Source organism: Camelus dromedarius, chromosome 17 (assembly GCF_036321535.1).
Source record: "Camelus dromedarius isolate mCamDro1 chromosome 17, mCamDro1.pat, whole genome shotgun sequence".
Lineage (NCBI taxonomy): Eukaryota > Metazoa > Chordata > Mammalia > Artiodactyla > Camelidae > Camelus > Camelus dromedarius.
This window is the reverse complement of record NC_087452.1, coordinates 35,881,671-35,904,901: the sequence shown is the minus strand read 5'-3', so window position 1 is coordinate 35,904,901 and position 23,231 is coordinate 35,881,671. Positions and strand designations below refer to the sequence as shown.

Below are 23,231 nucleotides of genomic sequence, written 5' to 3'. Positions count from 1 at the left end.
TTCAATCATGGCACGCCTGGAAAGTTTATTATGCCTTCTAAAATTATATCCAGAACTATTTTTAATAACATGAGAAAAATCTTAAGATAATGTGTTAAATAAAAATAAAAGGGACAGGGTCAAGATGGCAGACTGAATATACACAGACTTTTGCTCCTCTCTAAAATTCCATGTGAGATGACAGGAAAGGAATTCTTTTTTGAAGGCATCCACCTCACCGCAGGGCTAAGAGAAACACAAGGGAGGCGGCGGCAGCAACGTGCTGGTAGCTGAAAAGTTGGAAGATGGTAACCCAGCTCCCCCAACCCACTCAATCCTAGACCAGCAGCAGCAGGAACGATCAGATACACCCCAAACTTCACACCAGATGCCCCCGAAGCTCAGGTAGTAGAAGATAGGGGCATGTCTGGAAGTGGAAGGCAGGGCTAAAAGGAGGAGGTCAGGTTCAAAGTCTGAGGACCAGATTCCCTGACCCCATCCATGTCACATAGCCATTGCCCCTGTAGGAAGGCTTATTCATTGGACGGGTTAAATGGAATCCCTGGACTGGGGATCAGCAGGTATCTCTTGGGGGGAGGCAGCAACCACAGGATGCGTGAAGAGTGCTGAGACTTGCCCACCCCGGCTCTCCTCTCGGCCCCAGAGGCCTGCCCCGCCTGGAGGATGTGTGAGGACCCTACTGTGCGAGCTCTCACCAGCTGCAGACAAATCATAAATGCCCACTCCCAGGGGGAGCATGCTGGTGAAATGGGGGCTCCACAGCAATGCCCTCACAAAACAAAACAAAAAAAAAAAAACAAAGCAAAACAAAACAAAAAAGAAGCCCCCACCTGACACACTCCAATCAGCGTGTCAGCGCTCCCAGTGTCTCCAGAAGTGCGGGAGAGCCCCAACGTGCGGACCAAAACAAACCCTAAAAGAAAAAGGAGACTCTGAGATACGGAAACTTCCTCCAAAAAAGCTATTGATCCCAAGATAGGTAAGAAAAGCCCCCATGAAATGAAAACATGACACAATTTTTCAAGAAAAATTTAAGAGTTATCTATAAAAGTAGAAAAATAAAGCCACATCACAGGATTCATTCATTCCCAAAACAGGCAGCTCTTGGAAAGCAACAACTTGATAGCAGAAGTGAAACTATCCATTGAAGCACTGTTAAATAAAATTGGGAGAGACCCCCCCCCTGAAAGAGCAGGGCCCGGGGGCTTCCATCTCACAAGGAATGACCAGTCCCCCCGCAACAGGTACCAGAAGCCATAGATAAAGGTCCCACAGCCCGCCCTAAGTGACCTCAGCAGAGCTCTCACCACCCAGTCCCCAAGGCCCCAGAAGCTCCACCACGCTGTCCAACCCTTGGTGACCTCTTGCAGCAGTCAAGCAGGCAGGCTGGTGTGATGTCAGAGGCCAGAACTGCCTCACCACCAGGAGCACTCTAAGATGGTGAACTTTTCACTCCTTATTTAAAGCTAAGGTTGAAACCAGTCTCTCTGGGGGAGGAAAGCAACAACTGACATTCATACTAATGAATGCCTGAGGCCCTGGAGTCCTCCCTGGGGTGGGTACCCATCAGGATAGGGCACCGGCTCAGGGAACCCAGTGGAAGGGATCAACAGGCTGTAAGTAACGAAGACAGTGCTCACATGGTTCCCCCTGGGGTCTCCTGCTGACTCATAACCTTCTTTCTGTCTCCCTTACCACACTAGGCACTCCCTAAATGCTCTTTAAAATGCTTTTCCAAAGCCGTTGTGAGCCGAAGGGATGCAGCAGGTTCCCCAAGTGGGCTGGGTGAGCCGTCCAGCTGGGATCACCTTAAACGACTACACCTGAGAGTGATTTACCAGTGGTATTTATTTTGTTTTACTTATTAACCAGTGGTATTTAATTAGAAATCCAGGCAGGCCCTCCCTCGCCCCCCTCCTCCCCGCCAGAGGTAGTGTGCGCATATCCACTGATCTCATTGATGGCGATGCAGGAGGACCACCCAAGGGGTTTCACAGTCATAATCTCTCCCAGTTTTAGAGGACTGTGTCCTAACAAGCCAGTGTCACAGAATATTCGCTCATTTCGTCCTCACAACAGCCCTCACAGGGGGTCAAGGCAAGCATCACATGACAAGAGACGAACATAAAATGTATACCAGTGGCGTCAACTGCCGCTGGTTACACGGCCAATAAAGAAACACCCCCAAATATTTGGTCTCCCAGTCCAGAGTCCTTTTCCCCACAAAATGGCGGGATAAAAAGAGATGGAGGGCAGGTCCCTGAGAGCCTGTCCCTCTGAAGGGACCACAGCCCGAGCTCACCTGCCCTGGCCCCGCCCCCGCACCGTCCCCTGAACACCTGGTACCAATTCAACCATGAAACGTCAGATTACGGGCAGCCCTGAGACGCCTCTCCAAGCCAAGCGGTAGCTGGAGGAGTGAGAATAGGAAGCACCTGAGGATAGAAAGAGGGTGCACCTTGGTCCTGGACTCAGCCTCTCAGAGGAAAACTGGCTAAAGGGTTTGAGAAATTCCTCTGCTGCTTTACACCCTGTGACGAGCCAGCCAAGTTCACGGTCCACAAAGGGGTGTTAGAGAAGTCATATGTTCAGTGCATTAAAAAAAAAAAAAAGTCAAGAGTTATTTTTAATGTAAGGCGCGGGGGAAAGGCGGCAAAATTAAGCATTTTAAAGGCTGTGCCATCCTGGGGGAGCCGCTGGGTCCCAATCCCTCGCAGTCTCGGAGGGACTCAGAAGGATCCCGCTGCTCTTTCCCGGACTACACAGTCCTTTACGGCGGAGGAGACGCGGGAAGCCCCTTAAGAGCAAGCAATGGCTCCTTCGTATCCAGGAGAAAGCTCTCGAAAGACAAGAGCGCGCACGGGGCCAAGGTCAACGCCCCGAGCTCAGCCTGGCAGCACACGCCGGCCACCGCGCTGCACCGAGCCTCCACTTGCTGCAAGCACAGGAATGCATCGACTCACCTGCCAGTGCTCCCCCGAAAGTTCGAACACGAACTCACTGCTCCGTTTGTCTCTCTCCTTGGAAAGCGAACTCTGTCTTGCGAGAGACTTCCTTTCAATCTTATCCAGAAGCCTCACGCTGGTGTCTACGAAGCCATTCTTGCAGTACGCAGCCTGGGGGATGCCTTTCCTCTTGCACTCGGCCACAAAGTTCCACTCTTCCTTTATCCTGAAACGCGCAGCAGAAGTGGCGGTTACCTCCTAGAGAATCGCCCTGTCTGCCCGGAGACGGCCGGCGGACCACCTCCGCGCAGGCGCGGTTCTCACGCCAGCCAATTTCCGGACAGAGGGAGACAAGCCCTCCCCTCCACTTCCGGCCCCGCCCTCCTTTCCTGCGTCCTCCGCTGTGGGGAACGGAAGGGGGAATGTTGAACCCTCAAGAGTTGTGAATTATTAGCAACTCTAACTAAAAACGTAGAGGAGGTGAATTAGATGGCTAAAACTTCTACCAAAATTACCTGTGTATTTGAGTAATTACCATTTATTTTGATACTATGAGGTGCCAACCCAAAATCTTTAAAAATACAAGGCTTAAAATACCTGATTTTAGAATGTCATCCATCAGCTGTCATGGGAAACTTCACTCCTGCAGGTGAACCTGTTATTCATAAACTCCAGTTCCAATCAGACACTGGAGCTGGCCCAGGACTCAGCCTCCCCACCACTCCCAGTACCTTCTGGTCGCTACTTCTCTGACCTAACATTTTATAGTTTTCTGCATTTATGGCTTATTTCCCCAGCGTGGTCATAAGCTCCATGCTGCCCCTCCAGATGCCCATGCAGTCGCTAGAACAGTGTTTTGCACCAGGGAGTCTTTCTCCATTTTGAGATTTGATATCTGCTTAGAGTCTAACAGGTGAACATCCTGTGCAGTACACAGAGTTCACTGTGGTTTTCCTTCAAATCTGTCACACAGATTTTGTCTCAAAATAAAGTTAGCCCACCTTTGATAGGAACTTGGTGCATTCTACACTCAGGAAGGCCTCTGGCCCTACTCAGCCCAACTCAGGGATTTGGTGGCAGGCAGGATTAGGGGCTTTAGAAACAGGCTGCAGATTCAGCCCTGATCTTTCCATGGTCTGAGGCAGTGCAAATGCTAAATAAATGGAAAATAAACTCTGTAGTAGAGGGTCAGTCCTAGGATGGAAACTCTCAGCTAGTCCCTGAAGGAAAAGTGGACTAAATCAGTCAGCTCTGGGGTCTCAGGCATGCCTAGGACCCTGTGGTCAGGAGGGGCAAGAACAGGGGAAAGAATCTAGGGCAGGAACATCTTTGAGGATTGGGCACATGGGAAGTCCTGGCCTGGACTACCAGGCACTGTCAGTTGTAAGAAGAAATATAAAGCTGAAAAAAACAAGAGACTGCTGGATATCCTTTTTCTGGAATGCTGAAGTCTTGAGGATCTTATCTGATCCTATAGAAGTGTGCACCTTTGTCGCTGACGAAGCTATTTTACAACTCTGTGGAGACTGAAGTTAACTTGTAGAAAATTGACAGCAATGCAAATCATTCTTGTCTACAGACACCCAGATCAATTCTGTCCAGTGGAGGGACTACCGTCCCTCGATCTCTGAAAAGCCAGTTTGTCCCATTTGCAAGTTCAGTTCATTATGACTGAATCTCTAAATGTGTCTGTCCTTTGGATTCCCCTTTGAACTGGTTGCAACATCTTACTGCTTCCATCATGTAAATTATGAGAAAAATAAAATCTTTAACACGCGTTCCTTTCATATCTGCAACAGAATCATGATTTCACCTTTTTAAAAAATTATGCTTTAACATGAGGTAGGTGCTCTGTGAACATTCAGGGTTTCAGAAGTTGGGCAGGGGCACTGTGAGGTGGGGAGAGACAGCCCAGACCTTCCTGCCATGTCCCTTCTAGTCTTGGGATTATGTTCACCTCCTTATGGATGGAGCTTCAATTACTTTTGGTCCTGTCTGGTTTTTGTTTCAACCACCGGGCACTCAAGATCAGTTCTTTGCTTCATGCACTCATAATTTCCCATTCTTAACTAAATGCGACATGCAAATACTAAAAGAGAATGAGTCAGGAGGGTTACGAGAGGAGCAAAGCTGCCAAGACAGCAGGTAGAAGACAGGGAGCCAGCCAGAGATCTGTGATGCAGAGCTGGGACCATGCTTTTAAAGGAAATCACACATGTTGAAACATTCTACCAAGTGCTTCGTTGACTGAACCTTTCCTCTAATCAAAAGTTAGGAGCAGGGCTAGGGTGTAACCTGTAAATGTCAGTAACTGGAGATAAAAGTAGACTCAATTCTCAGGTGTGCTGTTGGTGAGGGGTGGGGGGTTTGGGACACAGCTGAACCCTGCCAGTCACCAACCCTCTGCATTCTAGTGGATTTTATAAAGATAATCTGGGTACCATATGATCCAGGCATTCCACTCCTAGGTATTCACAAGAGAAAAGAAAGCATATGTCCATACAAAGACGTGGACATATGTTCATGTTAGTTTTATAGCCCCAAACTGGAAACAACCCAAATGTACATTCACAGGTGAGTGAATGAACAAACTGTAGTTTATCCATACAATGGAATACTGCTCAGCAATGCAAAGAAATGAACTACTGATACACTCTACAACATGAATGAATCTCAACATCACTAGGCTGAATGAAAGTGTCCAGACCAAGAAGGATGATCCCATAAATGATTCTGCTTATATAAGACTCTAATAAATTTAAAAATCTATAGTGACAGAAAGTAGTGATAGCCTGGGGCTGGGTGGCTGGGAGGTGAGGGAAAAGGATTACAAATGATGAGAAGGAAGCTTTTAAGGTGATGAATATGATCATTATATTGACTGTGGTGATGGTTTTACAGGCGTATAAGTATGGGGAACTTTTCAAATTGTACACTTTAAAAAAAATACTGGGGTCTTTATTGGCAATTCTTTTTTAAATCTCATCCTTTAGATTTTTTGAGTAGGTTATATAATATGTTGTTACATGATATAACATGTATGATACTGTTACAGCTTAGTATAATAGTTCATATACAGAATTATGAATAAATTCACATATTGGGGGATACTTGGACAACCTTGGGCAGTTGCTTAAATGCTTTAAAACGTCTCAGTTTTTTCATATATAAAGTTGAGATATGATAATGCCTATCTCAGGGTTATTGTGAGGATGAGATGAAATAATATATATAAAATATTAAAGCAGGGGGGAGGGTATAGCTCAGTGGTAGAGTGTGCACTTAGCAGGCACGAGGTCCTAGGTTCAATCCCCAGTACCTCCATTAAAAATAAATCAGTAAATGAAACCTAATTACCTTCCCCCCACCCCCCAAAAAAAGATGAAACATTAAAGCATATAAAAACAGTGCCTGGCATACAGTAAGTATTCAATAAATATTAGTACTCTTATCATTACAATGGGTGAAGGGGAGTGCGTTTTCTCATGCTATCTTTCCATATTGCTATACTTTTCAATACTGCTATAAGCTGTGTGCCTAGCAAGGACAGTAAGCGGCTACTGGTAAACTAAAATCTAGAAAGTGAGGTTCATTCTTCCTATGGATACCTTTCAGTTCAAATGAACAGATTTTAAGAATACATTGCCTCACCTGAAAGGTCTTTGGAGGCAGCCATTTCCCACTCTAGTCAAATATTCCTTTTATGGCCTTTTGCATGTATACAATCACCACTTATCATGCAGAATTCTTATTAACTTGTGGTTTAGCTATATGATCTGGCCTATCCTGGGTCAGGCTGAGGCTGTTGCAGAAGGAATGAAAAATGTTGGGTTGAGTCCAACTGTATTTCAAAGGTGTACACATTTGAAGAAGAAATGTTGGGAGGTAAGTCAAAAAGTGTGACATTTAAAAATATAGTTTTGCTGTAAATGAAGTGATGGTAAATGGATATGTTCTTTAAAAAGCCTTTGCATTCAGCACGAGTCGTACATCCTACCATTATTGTGTGTACTACAGTATCACACTTCATTCAGACCAACCTGACGTAATTATCAGAACACCAGATCGTTGCCTTTAACACTGTATTCTGATTATTCGAGTTTTTGTCTACCTTGCCAGAATGTAAACTTCCTGAGGTCAGGGACCATGTCTGTCCTGCATCCCTAGTACTTTGAATTTAATAAATATATGTTGAATTGAGTTGACCAGTTCCTTGTCCACAGTCACACAGTAAGTGGTACACAGACCCAGGATTTAAATCCACATCTATCTTCACCTATTAGCTCATTTAATTTCACAGCCCTACAAGTAGGACATTATCTTCATTTCACACTTATGGAAACTTCTGGGAAGAGCAGTGACTTGCCCAAGGTACCACAGGAGGTGAAAGGCAAAAAGGCATTCAAACCCAGGAATGTTTGACTTCCTCTGTGACTCTGGCTGCTTCTCCGTTGGGCCTGCAAATCACTTGACCGTATTAGTATTAAATTTTTCTTCTTAAGTGGCTTTATGTACAAATGCCACTTCACATGACAGTTCAGAGTTATGGATCTGGAATAGTCATGATATGGTATGGGAGCACTACAATGCATTCTCACATTTCACTTGAAGAATGAAAAAGAAACCCTACTTAGAGAAAACCTGTTTTTTATTTTTTTAAGTTTTTTGTAAGGCTACTTAATATGCCCTCAAGTCTGGGTACAGACTTTAGCTGTTTTCCATATTACTTTTTCCTTTTATATACAAGCAATACTAGTGTGATCAGTCCTGTTTTCTAGTATTTTACGGGAGTAATTGGTGAGAATGACAATAGGATCATGTTATGAAGCCCTGCCTGTCAGAAAATGATTGAGCTTGCCTATTCTGTGTACTGTATTTGGTTTTCCTCCTGGCTTGTGTATTCACCCAGGAAAGTTGCTCCGCCTCTATTTCCTACAGGCAGCAGCACTGGGCCAAGTGCTGTGCTCATGGTAGAATTCAGTCATACAAATTGCACACTTTACTTTAAATATGTGTAGTTTCTTGTATGTCAATTACTCCTCAATAAAGCATTTGTAAAAACAAATTTTATGTTCTCATTTAATCACCTCCTGGTATATTCCCTCAATGCCCTTGCCCCTCTTGCTTTCTGATACTCACCGGCGCAAACCTCCATTTAGTTTACATCCACTTCTCCCCCTGCTCTGCCCCTGCACCCACGTGGTAAATAAGCGTGGAGGAAAAATCACAGCCTTGCAAACTGGCCTCCTGTGAATTGATGACAACGAACCCAGCGTCCTCACTCTTGCTCAGCGGTTTTATCACACTTCCCTAGTGCACTCCTTTGCCGGAGGCCCTAGATGACTGTTGGACATTTTTTCCCTTTCAAGCCAAACTCCATCACCACCTACCCCATCCTCAGCCTCAGCTCATGACCTGGCTTCCTAGTTCGGGGAGAAAAGAAATGAGAGAAAAATAGAACCTCACAGCCTGCCAGCACCACATCCATGCCACCTACTTGCATCCATTTGCGTGGACGCTGCCTTCCCCTCGGTTCCATGGGAGAACTCACAATACCCTAGCCATGGGCGAGATCCTAGCTATGCGCAGCCCCTCCCCATGCTTGCCAAGCCCGGCGTCTCCCTGACTCAGAGACTTGTTCCGATGATGGTTCTTCCGTCAATGTTTCCCTCTCATGGATCACTTACGTCAGTGGACAAGCACGCATTGCTTCTCCCATCGTAAAGGGGACCCCACTCCAGCTTCATATCTTCCATCAGCCTCGTTCCTCTGCTCCACTTTACAGCAAAACTCCACCAGAGTGTCCTTGCTTGTACCTGTGCTTCTCCTCCTCTTGCCCATTCTCTGATAAACCCACTTCCGTCACCCTCACCACGCTTTTGAAACTCTTCTCATCAAGGTCATCAAGGTCCTCCACTTCACTAAGTCCCATGGTCAAACCCAGTCCTCATCTCGTCTGACCCATCTGCAGTATTCAGTGCAGCCCATCACATCCTCTTTGAAATCTGTTTGTCACTTGGCTTCCGGGACACCTCCCTCTGCTGATTACCCTCCTGCCTCTCTAGTCGCTGTGCCGCCACCTCCTCATGCTCCCAATCTCCAAGGTTAGAAGTGCCCCAACACCCCGTCCTCGGGCCTCTCCTGAGCCCTATCCACACTCATTCTTTTCATGCCTTGTGGTCTTGTGGCTTTAAATACGTCTATACACCGAGGGTGCCCAGTTATAGATCTCCAGCCAAGACTTCTTCATTGAATCCTCCTAACATCTCCACCTGAATGTCTCAAAGCCATCCTCAAGTTAACATGTTCCCACCAAACTCCTGACCTCCACCTGCAAAACTTACTTCTTCATCTCAGTAAAAGTCTTCCAGTTGCTCTGGCCCAAAACCTCAGGGTCATCTTTGACTCTATGCTTTCTTTCTTCTCTCACATCAAATCCATCAACAAATATAGTCAGTTTTACCAGAATCTGGCCTCTCCTCTCCATCTTCACTGTTCCCATCCTGATCCAAGTCACCAGCATCTTCTTGCAGGCACCAATCTTGCCTTCCTACAGCCTAACCTCACCCAGCCTTTTGAGTGAGCTCGTGGCAGTGTCAGTCACACCATATCACAACTCTTCCCATACCTCTCATGGGTCTCTCATTTCACTCAGTAAAAGCAATGCCTCCCCATGCCTCTCTGACCTCACCTACTATGCACCTCACTTACTTTTTCTGGCTCAGTCACTCCAGCCTCCTGGCTCTTCCCTGAACCACCCAGGCAAATCCCTGCCTCAGAGAATTTGCACATGCTATTATAGCTACCTGAAGTGCTCAATCCTCGATTTCTGCAGGGCTGGTTCCCTAGGACTATGTGCAAATGTTTCTCTCTTAACCAGACTTTTGCTCTTCAGAAACAACTTGGGATATCACAGGAGTTTCCTGCTTGTCACTAAGCTAGGGGAAACAGGAGCATTTGAAAAAACTATCTTGCTGATGGCATTGGCTGGCACGGCTCCCACCCTACCCAGGTCCTAGTCACAGGGAGCTGAGCTGCGGGAAAGCACTGGGTAATCAACTAGCTGGGGCTTCAGGATCTACATATGAAGTCTGTAAACAAGGTAATAAGGGTGACACATTTTTGAATATCAGCATGTGGAGAGATATGAATTTAATACCAGAAGAATGTGCTGGAAGAGTTAGAAGTGCTGGGAAATACTGGCAGGGGCTTGGGATGGTTTGCTTTCCATTAGTAGGTCTTCTGTGTCATTTAAATATTTTAATACCGTATGATAATAAATAAATATCTACCTGTAGCTCTAGCTCTGTCTGAAGCAGTCAGGGATACAGGGCGGACCTGAGAGCCAAGACATGCTGATTGAACTAATAGAAGAAATCCTCCCAGAACTTTAACAACCAGCAGCACGGCCACAGCAAGTTCTTGTGTTCACTGAGCATGTCTCAGATTGACGTCTCTAACTTTTCTTTCCTCATTTCTTAGACTGAACCTGAAGGCAGAGCCTGGCAATGTAATAAATGATACCCATTAAGCACTGCATAACACGGCTTTCCTATGTCACAAATTACAAATCAATGTAACTATTTCACATATCTCGGCACAGCCAACATAAAATGGAGAAAAAAAGGAAATTGGATACCATATATAAAATATATTTAAATACCAAATCTTTTTCAGATTTCTTTTTAAAATGTTTTGTCTTAGTCCCTGTGAAACCTAATGATAGGGAAGGTTACAGTGAGAATATAAACTGTTTTTACAGTTCCATTCTCTTCCTTGAGAGTAGTTAACATAAATAAAGTGGCATTGTGTTTATATTTCATCACCTGTATAACTGAATAATCTTCCACCTGAGTTTTAGTAGAACTTCAAACACACGATAAACACACAAAACAATGCCCTTAGAGTTCTATTAATGAATTCAGTAAGTGTGGAAATAAAATACTCTTTCCATAAGAATTGAGCCCACAATCTTAGCCTAGATGGCAAAAAGCCTCAATGGATGAAAAGTTCCTCACTTAGAGCCCAACAAAAGCATGCCTCTCCCTGTAAATGACTCAGTTTCCTTCAGGTAGAGCGATGTTCTGTATTTTATCTCTACTTACAAGTTTTAAGTGTTGGTATATAGCTCATGGAACAAATACAGAATTACAAAATCGAAATACCACGAAGTGAGGTAACAGAGCAAGTTAGAGGGATTTGCCTGGTTTAGCACATTTAAATTAACCAGATCATTGCATTTTCTTAAAGCTTTCATCAATTTTTCAATATATTAACTTTCCCACAGGAAACAGATTTTGAGGAACTAAAGGTTAACCTTCCAACAGTCATAACAATCACAGTATGAATCATATTGTGGAATTTCAAAAATACCTGCAAAAAAAGGGGTGAATTCATTGCATTCACTTTTGCAGCTCCTGGGAAACTAGTAAGTTTCTTCCCAAACCCCACATTCCTCTCCCCTCCTCCCACTTCCTCCTCACTGCCCAGCCAGCTTGGGGGCTGTTTTTCTTATCTTGAGCTAGAAAAGCCTAACAAGTTCCCAAGAAGTTTTCTGCCTTAGGTTAAGGTAAGACACAGCACAAGCCCCGTGGCACCAAGCCTGAAGTGGGACCCAGCCTGCGTCCATGAGGCACGTGAATCTGGACACAAGCCTTTTGGCACCACAGGCGAAGACAGAGGTCAAGAGGCAAGGCCACGGCAGAGCGGCTTACACAGCGCGGTTCTCGGCCCCTGGCTCCTGCAGGTGCCTCCTGTTCCAAGAACTCTCAGGGGGTTACCTCGGCTACAGACACCTCCATAAACCTCCCAGGGCTTGGGTCCCCGCTCAGCAAGTTGTCCCACCCTAGAGTAAGCCGGGATGCTAGCAGTTGGGAGGACGCTGGGGCAGGGCTGAGAGCCACCTTGGCTCGGGGCCCTGAGACCTGTGTATTTCCTGCTAGTGCAGATCCTTCAGACCCACCGCTTCGGGGGTCGTCAGTTCCAATTCTTAAAGTCAAGGTTCACATCATATTGGATGATCTCAGATTAGTGGTAAGTGAAAACACATTCCAACTATCTGTGATTTCAGCATTATACAGAGGGAAAGGCCTGGCCAAGCCCTTCACATACCAGTTGTGTCAACTTGGACAAGTTACTTAGGTCCCAACTTTGTCTTCAGACTGGGGATAATGGTAACCACCTGGAACAGCTATGATGCTTACAGGAGCAGCTGAATTACCAAGCAGGATCAGAACTGGTATTTGCCCAGTCAAAATATTTCATAGAAGTAGAGAACCAAGAATAAAGAGACATTCACACCCTACACATTTCATTTTTAACTTAAAACATAGACATATGTCACCATTTGTCAACTTAATGTAGGGTCATGGGCTGCCTTCAAGAGTGGATCTGCCAATCAGATCCCATTTCACCTTTCTTCTATAGTACTGCACCGAAGAATTCCAGTTTTGGTTTCTTCAAAGAGAATAAAAACTACAGACGTGCAAAGCCACCGGATTATGCAGACTTACTAGCTCGCTGTACTTTTATCCACCTTGCGCAGTGTTAATTCAATCATGTGATTCGTGTCTATTACAAAGGTAGTTTTTCCAAAGCACTCAGCTTAGCTTTCACTTACACAATAACTCTTTTTGACTCGTGCTTCATGAGTTTGCATGACAGGAATCAAATCACATCATTTCAACCCAAGTCAAGATGGCATCAGCATAATGAATCTTGGCTAGCAGTCAGCTCAACAGGCAAGGGTTGAGGGCATGATAGAGAACAGCCATCACATGGCTGACATGGGCGGAGAGCATCAGACAGCCTGCTGAGGGCAGAATTCACTGCACAGGAGTTCATCACGTCACTGCTGTCTTTTCCGAGCCCAGCACGGCGGTGCCTAGAATGTGGGTGGCTCTTTAGAGCCATAAGTATTATTATTATAGAAATTGAACGTTCATCGTGGGCAACAATGTAAAGATTCTGAAGTCTAGGTAGTTAATTATCAGTGACAGGGAGAAATCTCAGAGGAAAGGCACCCCCCTCCACAACACAGCTGCAGCCCACCAGAGCCCCTACTCGCTAAAGAAGCTATAAGACAAGTACGGAAAACACATACTTCTCCAACGCGCTTTTCTCGAGCCTTTCTGCCTCCTTCTTCTGCCAAGCTTTGTGCTTCTTGACACGAGTTTCCCACAAGGCTCTGACGACAGAAATGTCGAATACGACCACTTTATGTCCCATTTTGGGAGCATGCAATTACCTATTTAAAAGATATACGTATGTCAGCTTCATGCACACACAGAAGAAAATAGTTTTAACTTGAAATTTAAGATAAAATATGAAGGAATCAAGTTCATTGGTAATGATGAAATGCCTTGTTACTGCCAGGATGATAGTTGCTAATATTCTTAAGGTCTGAGAGTACTCTTGTCTGTAAATCAAAGTTCAACACTCATCTGGGGTCATCTCCTTCAGAACGTCACACTTGTCTCTCTACCCTGAAGCTGAAACGTGGGTTCCCAAAGCCCCCCAGGCATTCTTCAGGCTTCATGTTTCCATATTCTATTCAATTTACTGGTGTGTGATCTTCCCCAGTAGGTTGTAACATACTCAAGGGTAAGTTTGATGAGTTAATCAGAATTCACACACACACACACACACACACACACACACACACACACACACACACACACACACACACACACACCAGGTTATCCGAGGCTAACCACCAGCCACCCTTAGGTAACAAACCCAAGCCCTGCCGAGCACTTTCCCACCTAGGGCTGACCGCACATCCTGGGCATTTGTCCTATGAGGTTTGCCCTGCAACATGAACCCTCACAAGCTGCTGCTCTCTGCTTATGTGGTTTATGTGGTTTTCTAAGCACGAGAAAAGTCAGACTCAGGTACACCTTGGTCATAACCTCTTAGTGAGACCTCGCACAGTCCAGTACATAGTAGGCCCTCCATAAATATTCATTGAAAGAAGAAATGAGTAAATGAATGAATGAATGAAATAAAAGACTTGCACCCAGATTGCTTGACTCTCAGCCCACTCAATGAGCTTTCTGTCTTCTTATTTTCCCACCTTATCTTTACTGTTTAAGTGTCTTTGTTTGTTTTGCTCGCTGCAGAAAAAATTAGGACATTAAAATGCATTTCAATGTTCATTCCGCTAAGCTATATTTATCTCTCTTATCTAAGTAAAATATGTTTCTAGATATTGTTTTAAACTTCCCCTACCTACAGCATCGAAATCTGGCTAAATTCATTTCCTGATTTGCACAAATACACAGAGTGTCAGTTGGCAAATTAGTAGGACTGCTGAATATTCTCTGTTCCAATTCCAGACACTTCTACATAGCAGTCAGCAGGGACACAAAACCAAATGTTTAAACTTCTGACTCAGGTTTGTGTTGTCCATAAATGACTTGCCATTATGAGCGGAAGAACTGGTTCATGTGTGTGCAGCTGAACATTTGAGGTCCATAATTTTAGTCTGAGGAACCAAAGATGCTGACCCCCGTTGATTCCCCTCTTTCCTTTGATGTCTGACATCTGGGACTGTCTTTCATCTCTCTTAAAACTCTTTTACCTAAACCTAAAGGGGATTTTTGAAAAAGATACAAATGGTGCACCTTTTTATGTGGACATATGTTTCCAATTCTCTTGGGTAAATATATAGGACTAGAATTGGAGGGTCATATGATAACTCCATGTTTAACCTTTTCAGGAACTTCCAGACTGTTTTCCAAAGCAGCTGCACCATTTTATATTCCCACCTGCAGCCTAATGGTTTGGGTTTCTCCACATCCTCTTCCGCACTTGTTACCATCTGTCTTTGTATTATAGCCATCCCAGAGGGTGTGAAGGTTATCTCATTGTCTTGATTTGCATGTCCCTGATAGCTAATGATGCTGAGTATCTTTTATGTGCTTGTTGGCCATCTGTATACCTTCTTGGGAGAAATGTCTATTCAGATCCTTTGCCCATTTTTAAATTGGGCTATTTGTCTTTTTATTGTTAAGTTGTAATAGTTCTTTATATATTCTAGATACAGGTCCTTGACCAGACATATGACTTGCAAAAATCTCCTTCCATTTTGTGAGCTGTCTTTTCACTTTGATTCCATCCTTTTACTTTTAGCCTAAATATATGGTTATAGTCAATGTGAGATTTTATAGGCAGAAACTTGTTGATTCATTAATTCTATCTATTCCGATGATTTCTGTCTTTTCATTGGTATGTTTAGGCAATGTACATGTAGTATAGTTAAGGATATGTTTACATTCAGGTCTACCATTTTATTATTTGTTTTCTGTTTGATCCCTCTTTTGGGTTTTTTTTTCTTTTACACTTTCCTGCCTTCTTTTGTGTTATATGAGCATTTTTACTATTCCATTTTATTTTCTCTATTGTGGTTTTGACGATGTTTCTTTGTGTGGTCTTTTCTTCTTCATGGTTGCCCTAGGAAGTATAAGATTCAGGCTTAACGTCTCATAGTCTACTTAGAAACAGTATTCTACCACTTCGGGTGAGATGCAGAAAACTTCCTGCCAGAGAGGTCCCCTGTGCTCTCACCTTTACAACTCCTATGATGATACCAAAGTTATCTTTTTTGGTTTCGGATCATCAAACTTATTTCAAAGAACTCATGAGAAGGAAGTGAGCCCATCATATCTACCCTGATATTTATCATGTCTGTTGTTCTGCCTTCATTCCTATTGTTCCAAGGTCCCCTCTGGTATCATTTGCTTTCTATCTAAATAATTCTTTTAAAGGAGGTCTGCTGACAAATTCTCCATTTTCCTTTTGAAGGAAGGCAGGAGGCCTTCAGAGCACATGGGCTACACAAAGGCTCTGTTTTCTGGGTCAAGAGAGCTGCAGAAAGGTTATTGCCAGCTAAGGCTGCTAGGTTGCAAAGGGACTACATTCTGTGCCCGTGGCTGGGGCAGGCTGCTAGATGTCCCAGACTCCTGATCCACTGCCCACACTGGGAAAGGCAGGACACCTCTTCCTACTACACTGTCCCTCCAGCAACCTCTACTGAGAAAGTTTAACATGGTATTTACTTTAAAGAACAAAGACTTAAAGGAATTCCATTGTATGTCACAGAGCACACACACCAAAGAGTGCATTCCCAGCAGAGAGGTAATAGGTTGATAATGGACACAGTAGGTGATCCTTTTGGTTGGATTCAGACCTCATATCCCCACCTGCCCGCTGAGGGGTGCGATTCCCACATCAGATCAGCCTCCTGACTTGGTAGTGCGGTTCAGCTGTTCCACGGGCGCCACCCAGTGGCCATCTGGGAAAGGGGTGATGGTTCAGTTCTCAGCTGGTTAGTTAGGGTCAGAGCCACACAGGGCAGCTTGCAGCTTGGTGATGAGCCCACGAGCTCATACACAACCTTTTGGGGCTGTTCTCCCAAGATCCTCCCTCTCCGTGGTCTCCATGGTCCTTCTAGATTCCTGGCGCTCACTTTTCAGTCCTCTGCCCGGAAACCTGGGGCTTTAGCTACCCGGCTTTGCTGTACATGTCCTATAACCGCACCATGTCAGCGCCAAGCAGCAGGAGGACTGTGAGGAAAAAAACAATGAGTTTCCTCCCCCTCTGGGGACCACAGCTCCTCTGCTCAGAAAGGGAGGATCCCGTCCTCAAAATCTGGATGACTGAGGTCCTCCACTACTAACCTTCTCTCCACCACCTCTCACTGCTACTGCCCCACAGTCTTCTGGGGGCTCAGGCATGAGAGGGTGGAGAAAAGAAAAAGAAAAAAGAAAAACAGGGATTTACCCCCACTCTCTGAAAATCGGGAGTCACTTTTCTTACTCCTGAAGCAAAATGAGATGCTTTGTGCTCAGCTCTGGGTTTCAGGCTGCCTTGGGTCCAGGGTGGGGATTACCGGAGGGGAAAAGAGGGAAACAGACCACAGGTTCTGTGCTGCTTTGGATTCTGGTGTCCTGCCCCTCTTCTTTTGCAGCTGTTTACTTTTCAGTGTCTTCAAACTGCTGGTCTGTGTAACCTGCCCAGGTTTTACAGCTGCATTTAGTGGGAGAGACGGGGTGAAGTGCGCCTACTCCATCCTACCCCAAACCAGAAATCTCTGCATTTAAGCTTTCTTTTACCACTTTTCTTGCTCTGTTATCTTCAACTCAGGACACCTGAGCTGTAAAGGTCTTAAGGCTTTGATTTTGGACATAAAAGCCTCCCTAAAGGACTGTCAAGCATCAGCCTGAAAACAAATGATTAAAGACTATAGCCAGTCATGGAGAAAATTTTTAAAAAGAGAAAGAACTAGGCAGCCTAGTTTCTTTAAGGAACTCTCTGCACATAATCCAAGTGTACACATAAAAGCAAACCAAAAAGCCACAGTAAACTGAACTACTTGATTGCATTGGGGACAGTCATCCAAGCGGAATTCAAGCTGGAAGCTTCGCTCGCTGTCCACGGCGTGTGTGTTCTAGATCAACCAGTCCTGGCTCCAACTCTCTTGTTGAGTTTCTTTTATTTTCTTAGGCCAATAAAATCCTTGAGAAGTAATCAGCTCTGTTAATCTGTATGTTAATTGCTATGCACTAATTTGGAGAAGTGTAACTCAGTTTCCTGTCTTAGAGGAATGGTCTCTTGCTTGATGCCTTGGTATTCTGTTTTTTAACAGTTGTAAACCAACATTAGTCTCAGTACTTTGGTGGTCTATCTTGTCATCCAACCACGTTCACTATTTTCCCTGTGTTTTGCCAAGTAGAGAAAGAGATTCTATTCTTCAACTAAGGCGGGGAGAGGGGGTTGAATGTGCCAGGATTTAAATCACAGTTTTGCCTAGCAGGTGTTCTGTTTGTAAACATGTGTGATGAAAACTAGAGACTCTAAGAATGGTAAGCAGTGACCATGTTTGCTGGGATCTACATGTAACATCCAGAGGCCCTGGGAAGCTAAGGAATACCGGCTCCTAAATCCCAGGTCCATCCCTGCTACCGGCATCCTGTGCAGAATAGGGCTGAGCCCAGGCCTCCCTAGACAACTGGACAGGTTCACCCTTAACCCAGGAGGCGGTAGTCCCATGGGTGGGAGCTTAGACTGGGAAAGCAGTTTTACTGTAAGAGTCCAAGAATCATTCCACCCAGGGGAAAAAGTCTCTCTTTGGGGAGCAGAGAGGAGGCAGATTCAGGGTCAGATGCAGGTGTCACTCACTTAGCAGCTTGGAGGAATGAAAGTCCCCTGCAAATTTACAAAGCTAATCTCTTTTTTGTAGCATGAATTCCATTCAACTCATTCTTTCAGACAATTACGTAAAATGTAATTTTCTAAGCATTAACTTTCTGCGGAACTATAGAAATATTAACCTCTTCAGGATCCAGTCTGGAAACTCAACACAAATAAAGCATGAGCCTCTTAGAGAAAACTTTATAGCCAAGGAGCCCCTCCTTAGGCAGCAAAAGAATGCCGAGCTTTAGCTTGGACCCTCAGTGAACTTGACAGCAAAGTTCCCCGGTTGCAAGAGGGCTCTGATTCCAATTCTCCGCTGGAGATTTGGCTTCCCATGGTTAGAATAGAATTACGAGAAAAAGCCTCTCTAGATTTGTCTACACTGTCCTCGGCCAAAGAGCATATTCCAGAGAGAAAACACCTGGGAGAGGGGAGGGAGCCACGGGGTCACTCACTGCATCAGAAAGGACACCCGCACAGAATGTCATCAGGCTTTGTCCCCTCCAGGGCCTAGTGTTCCAGGCCCTGAGTATAAATGTCAACAATCAGAAAATCTCAAAGGCTGGATCCACAATGGGAAAAAAATTCCTCCTGGGAAAACCTTTTGCTTTACTGCAAACTTTCTCATAAAAAGCAAAATAGCAAATATTTCAGGTCTCAAAGACTGACAGACAAAATGGAAGATGTTATGTAAGTACTTACATAACAAAAGAGAAAACCCCTAGCCTGCCCCTCAGTGCTTGCCTGGGGTGGGCCTGCCCGAGCAGTGGGCTTGGGTCAACGCTTCTGCCCAGCTGCCACCTCCTGCAGACATTCTCAGGACAAGAGCAATCGATCCGAGGGGGAAAGGCCTGGCAGGCCATGAGCACAGGGGCAGGGGGACCTGCTGCTGTCAGTTCTACTCTCTGCCCCAGTGACACCCAGATGCCTGCGTGTCCTCCCAGCCATCTCAAGTTGGGCAGCTGGCTGGAAGCTAGGCGACTTGCTAAGTCACCAACTCCTGAGCAGAGATTCCACTGCTTGGTGCCAACAATAATGTCTCCAATATGTGAAGGGCAACCACGTGGACCTTGGGCAGCAGTGAAATACACCTGGCCAGGCAGATAGGTGCTGAGGGATGAGGGGGAATCAGGAGAGAGGGGGTTACTCCATGGCTCACGGTGGCAGTGGCAGTGCCCACTGTGATAACTGTGGGTTATTGTTCGCTGAGCCCAGCTTTCGTGAATAATAAAATATTAAACATTTTGCTTTGGTGGATAAGTTGGCTTTAAATTATATGCACAAACTCTTGGACATTCTTCTTCTTAAAAAGGTAGAGATTAATTCCTGTCTCCCGGAGCATAGGCTGGACTTAGCGACTCACTTCTAACAAATACAACGTGGTGAAAGCGATGGCGTGTGGCCCCTGAGACTAGGTCCTACGAGGTATTCCTGTCTCCTGGATCACCACCCTGGGGAAAGTCAGCCACGATGCCATGCGGATGCTCAAGCAGCCCCTGTGGAGAAGCTTCATGATGAGAGAAACTGAGGCCTCCTGCCAACAGCCATGTGAGGGGAAGCTGCCTTCCAAGCAGGTCCTAGAGCCCCAGGCAAGCCTTCAGATGGCTGTAGCCCTGGCCAGAATCCTGACTTCATGAGAGACCCTAAGCCAGAACCATTCAGCTAAGCTACCCCATGCTTCTGACCCTCAGAAACTGTGGGATAACAAATGTTTATCGTTTTAAGCTGTTAAGGGCTGGGGTGATTTGTTATGCAGCAATAACTAATAAAGTGGGCCGTACAATAAGAGGCACTTGTAAAAACCAGCCTTAATTTCTAGTGACATCTGGTGTCTACCTCGAGCTGCTTCCTTGACATACCCACTTGGATATCTCACACTTGTCTCAAAAGAAACATGGTTCCCTCCAGACTTACTCATTTAGAATCTATCCATCCCAGGCTCCCTCAATTCCCCATCTGGAGAACGACTCCGTATTTATCCGGAGGTCATTTCCTTATGCTTTGTTTGCTCAGCCTGACCACCCCCTGCACAGACACACACACACACACACACACGCTCATCCACACATATGATTTATCCCCTGCATCTCAGAGGGCATGTGTTTCTCACCACCAATTAGTGCCACATCTGGCCTCAGTTGTGCAAAAGCCTCACAGGTGTTCTCCAGACTTCTCACTCACCCACGTCCCATCCATTTGCTACACAATAATGACCCCCATCTTCCAACCAGAACTAGATCATGCTGCCACTTGGCCCAGGTCCTCCAGAACCTTCTCTTTGGAATGAGAGGGAGATCCCAGCTCCTCACAGGGCCCGATAAGACCTTCAGCCAGCCTCTCCCACTTGCCCCCGCCGCTCTCGTCCTCAGAGCCCGTCCGCCCCCCGCTTCTGCCCACCTCAGACTCAGCTCCCTCTGCCTGGAGGCTCTCCCCCGACTCATGTGGCTTCCCCCTCACATGCCCCGGACTCAGCTTCAGCGTTCGCTCCTCAGAGTGGCCTCCCCGGCCTCTTCATCTAAGGTAGGGCCCTCTCTTATCTCTCTCTCAGACTCTCTTATTTACTTCACATCACAACACATAACACAAGCCGAACCATCTGACCATTTGTTTAATTCTAACTTTATCTGTCCATGGACCAAGCCACAGTTTACTGACAGAAGCAGCCACCTGCGGGGCCCCCTGACCTGGGCTCAGAGCCTGGCCCCTCAAGTCAGTCACACCATCACCCAGTCACCCAGGAACTGGAGGGGCTGTGGGGGCTACAGATGCCAGGCTCCCGCTTCTGAACCTCAACACAGAAACCCAGGGTGTGGAGCCAGTTTCCCTGGTGTGTGTTTCTGTTCTTTGATTCCTGGGAACCCTAAATAACTGACATTTAGGGATACTCACTAAATGTCGAAAGACGAATGTCCTTGCCTCTGGGCTCTCGATCTGGCGGGGAGAACAGATGCTTGAAAGGATAAGTTTCAGTGCAGCATGTGGAACTGACAGCAGAGGCAGAGGAGGAGGGACGCCCTCAGGTGTGTGTTGAGGGTGGGGTTGAGGGTGGGGTTGGGAATAATCCCACAGGGACCGCCAGGAAGGGGAAAGGACTATCAGCTCAGGCTTGGTTGAATATTTTTCCACGCTCCCTCCCCAAGCCAGGTATATCAGAATCACTTTACAGAACCCTCTGCTACCCGAGCCAGAGGGCATGACTGGAAAAATATGTCCTCTGGCACCAGAACACTAGTCTCACTTAGAAACATATGCCAGGGTTCCAGGTGGGAGGGGGGACTTTCTGGTCACCTAGTCTTCTCACTTCTTGTCAAGTGACAGTTTGGACTGGAGGGGGGGCAGAGGGTTGGGTACAGGGCTAACATCTCAAAGAGTCTAAGGTGGGAAGGATCTGGGGGAGTCTGGGAGGAGAACCAACAAAGTCCACAGGACACATGCCAAGCTGTTCCTAAATGCTCCCTCTGCGAGGCAGGGAGAAGGATGGGGTTGGAGGTGGGGCGGGGAGGGGAGAAGGGCAGGAGCTGATGCCAGAGGGTCACCTGGACCAGACATGGGGAGAGAGGCTTGGCTCCCCTCCTCCCCACCGGCCCCTCAGAGCCCTCCAGATCCCTCTTTCCCTTGGACTGATCAGCCCCAGGCCCTCCACAGCATTCTTGCAGGTGTATCTGCCAGGTGCAGAGACACCTACCATCAGCCTTGCTGGATCCAAGAGACTGACTGTAACCCATGGGAACTTCTGGAGACAGCAAAGGACGTGGGGGCAATAATAAGGGGCTTTAGTGGCCCACAAATTCCATTCTAACCTCACATATGGCCACTGCCTGGACCCCGCAGTTGGAAGACAGTGAGTTTTCTGATAGGAACAGTGGAGTAAATAGGAATTAAATATTTAAGTGAGGTCAATCTCAACAGTCACAATATTTCAGCCAAATTCTAAATTAAATTACATTTTATGTCAGCTGATCAGTTTCCTTGGGGACACTCATTATTTTTATGGTAATTTGTTAAGTTAGAAAAATCTGACCAGGGGAGGCAGCTGCTACAGATAGGATTAAGAGGACAGTCTCAGAGTCAGCCTGCTGGGATGGAGTCCTGCCTCCTCCTCTTACTACTGTGTGTCCCTGAGATGGCTACCTAACCTCTCTGAACCTCCGTGTTCTCATCCGGACAGGATGTAACAACGGCAGCAAGCTCAGGATTAGTGGGACGATCACGTGTAATAACATGTCATGTTCTTAAGACCTGGCACCTCCTGAAGCTCAAAAAATGTGTTATGCAAAGAAAAAAAAAAAGAGATATTAAGACATTGTCCCCAAGGAAATGTTAGATAAGAGGTACATGAGCATCTGGGGATTTTTCTCTACCAGGCATGGTTACAGAGGTTCCTTAGAAGAACAGCCAGCCCCTGAGTTATGGGAGAGGATTTGGTCCATCAGAAGGGCCACCAGCACTGTGGAAATGCTTACAAAGCCAAACAATTCTCCTCTGGGTCTCCAATCACTTTCCCACCCTCACCTCCAAGCCTCTCCAGGAGTGCAGACTTCCCCTGCCAGATATCAATCATCCCTTTCAGGGCGCTGAAGAAGCACAAACAAAGTTGATTTATCTCCCCTGGACAGCACTTTGGACTAGAAAGTTTTGAACTCAGCCTTGGGCACCGGGGCAGCCCGCTGGGAGCAACCCACTAAGCGGGAGCAGGAGGGTGGGACCCTGCGGCGGCAGCAGCGGCCGCCGCAGCCCGGACCTGCTGCGCACGGGCCCTCCTTCCCCATTCAATTCCACTCCCCACCCGAAAATGCAGATAGATGAGTAATCCTCAGCTCAAGTTGGTCACCCCCGCGTGCCTCGGCCCAGCAGGGACAGACATAAACAAGGCGGCACTGTCCGCCACCCTCGCCTTCCCGGCAATCCCCCCACCGCCAGTTTCAGGAGCCGCAGCGCACTCGCCGCCCACGCCCTCCCCGAGGGCCACCTACCTGTGACTGAACTGCAAGCCCCGAGCCCCTGCCCGCTGCCGCCCGAGTGGAATCCGGGCTACGGAGCCTGTTTACGCCCCAGCAGCCACACACTGGGGCCGGAAGCGCTCCAACTACC

The 23,231-nt window shown here is 46.4% G+C and overlaps 1 protein-coding gene across 2 annotated transcripts in view; it reads right to left on the bottom strand.

The window, feature by feature from the left end:
- Nucleotides 1–23,213, bottom strand: part of LRRC2 (leucine rich repeat containing 2) — a 44,226-nt gene extending 21,013 nt beyond the window's left edge. The window contains exons 1-3 of one of the 2 annotated variants that reach the window (XM_010997126.3): nt 23,114–23,213; nt 13,048–13,191; nt 2,964–3,171 (exon numbers count right to left, since the gene is read on the bottom strand). In XM_010997126.3, coding sequence (XP_010995428.2) covers nt 2,964–3,171; nt 13,048–13,172 — 333 coding nt within the window. In that variant the 5' untranslated portion in view covers nt 13,173–13,191; nt 23,114–23,213. Of the gene's footprint in view, nt 1–2,963; nt 3,172–13,047; nt 13,192–21,029; nt 21,080–23,113 lie in introns of those variants that run through there. The other variant, XM_031470160.2, reaches the window with a different exon arrangement.
- Nucleotides 23,214–23,231: the final 18 nt, after the last annotated feature.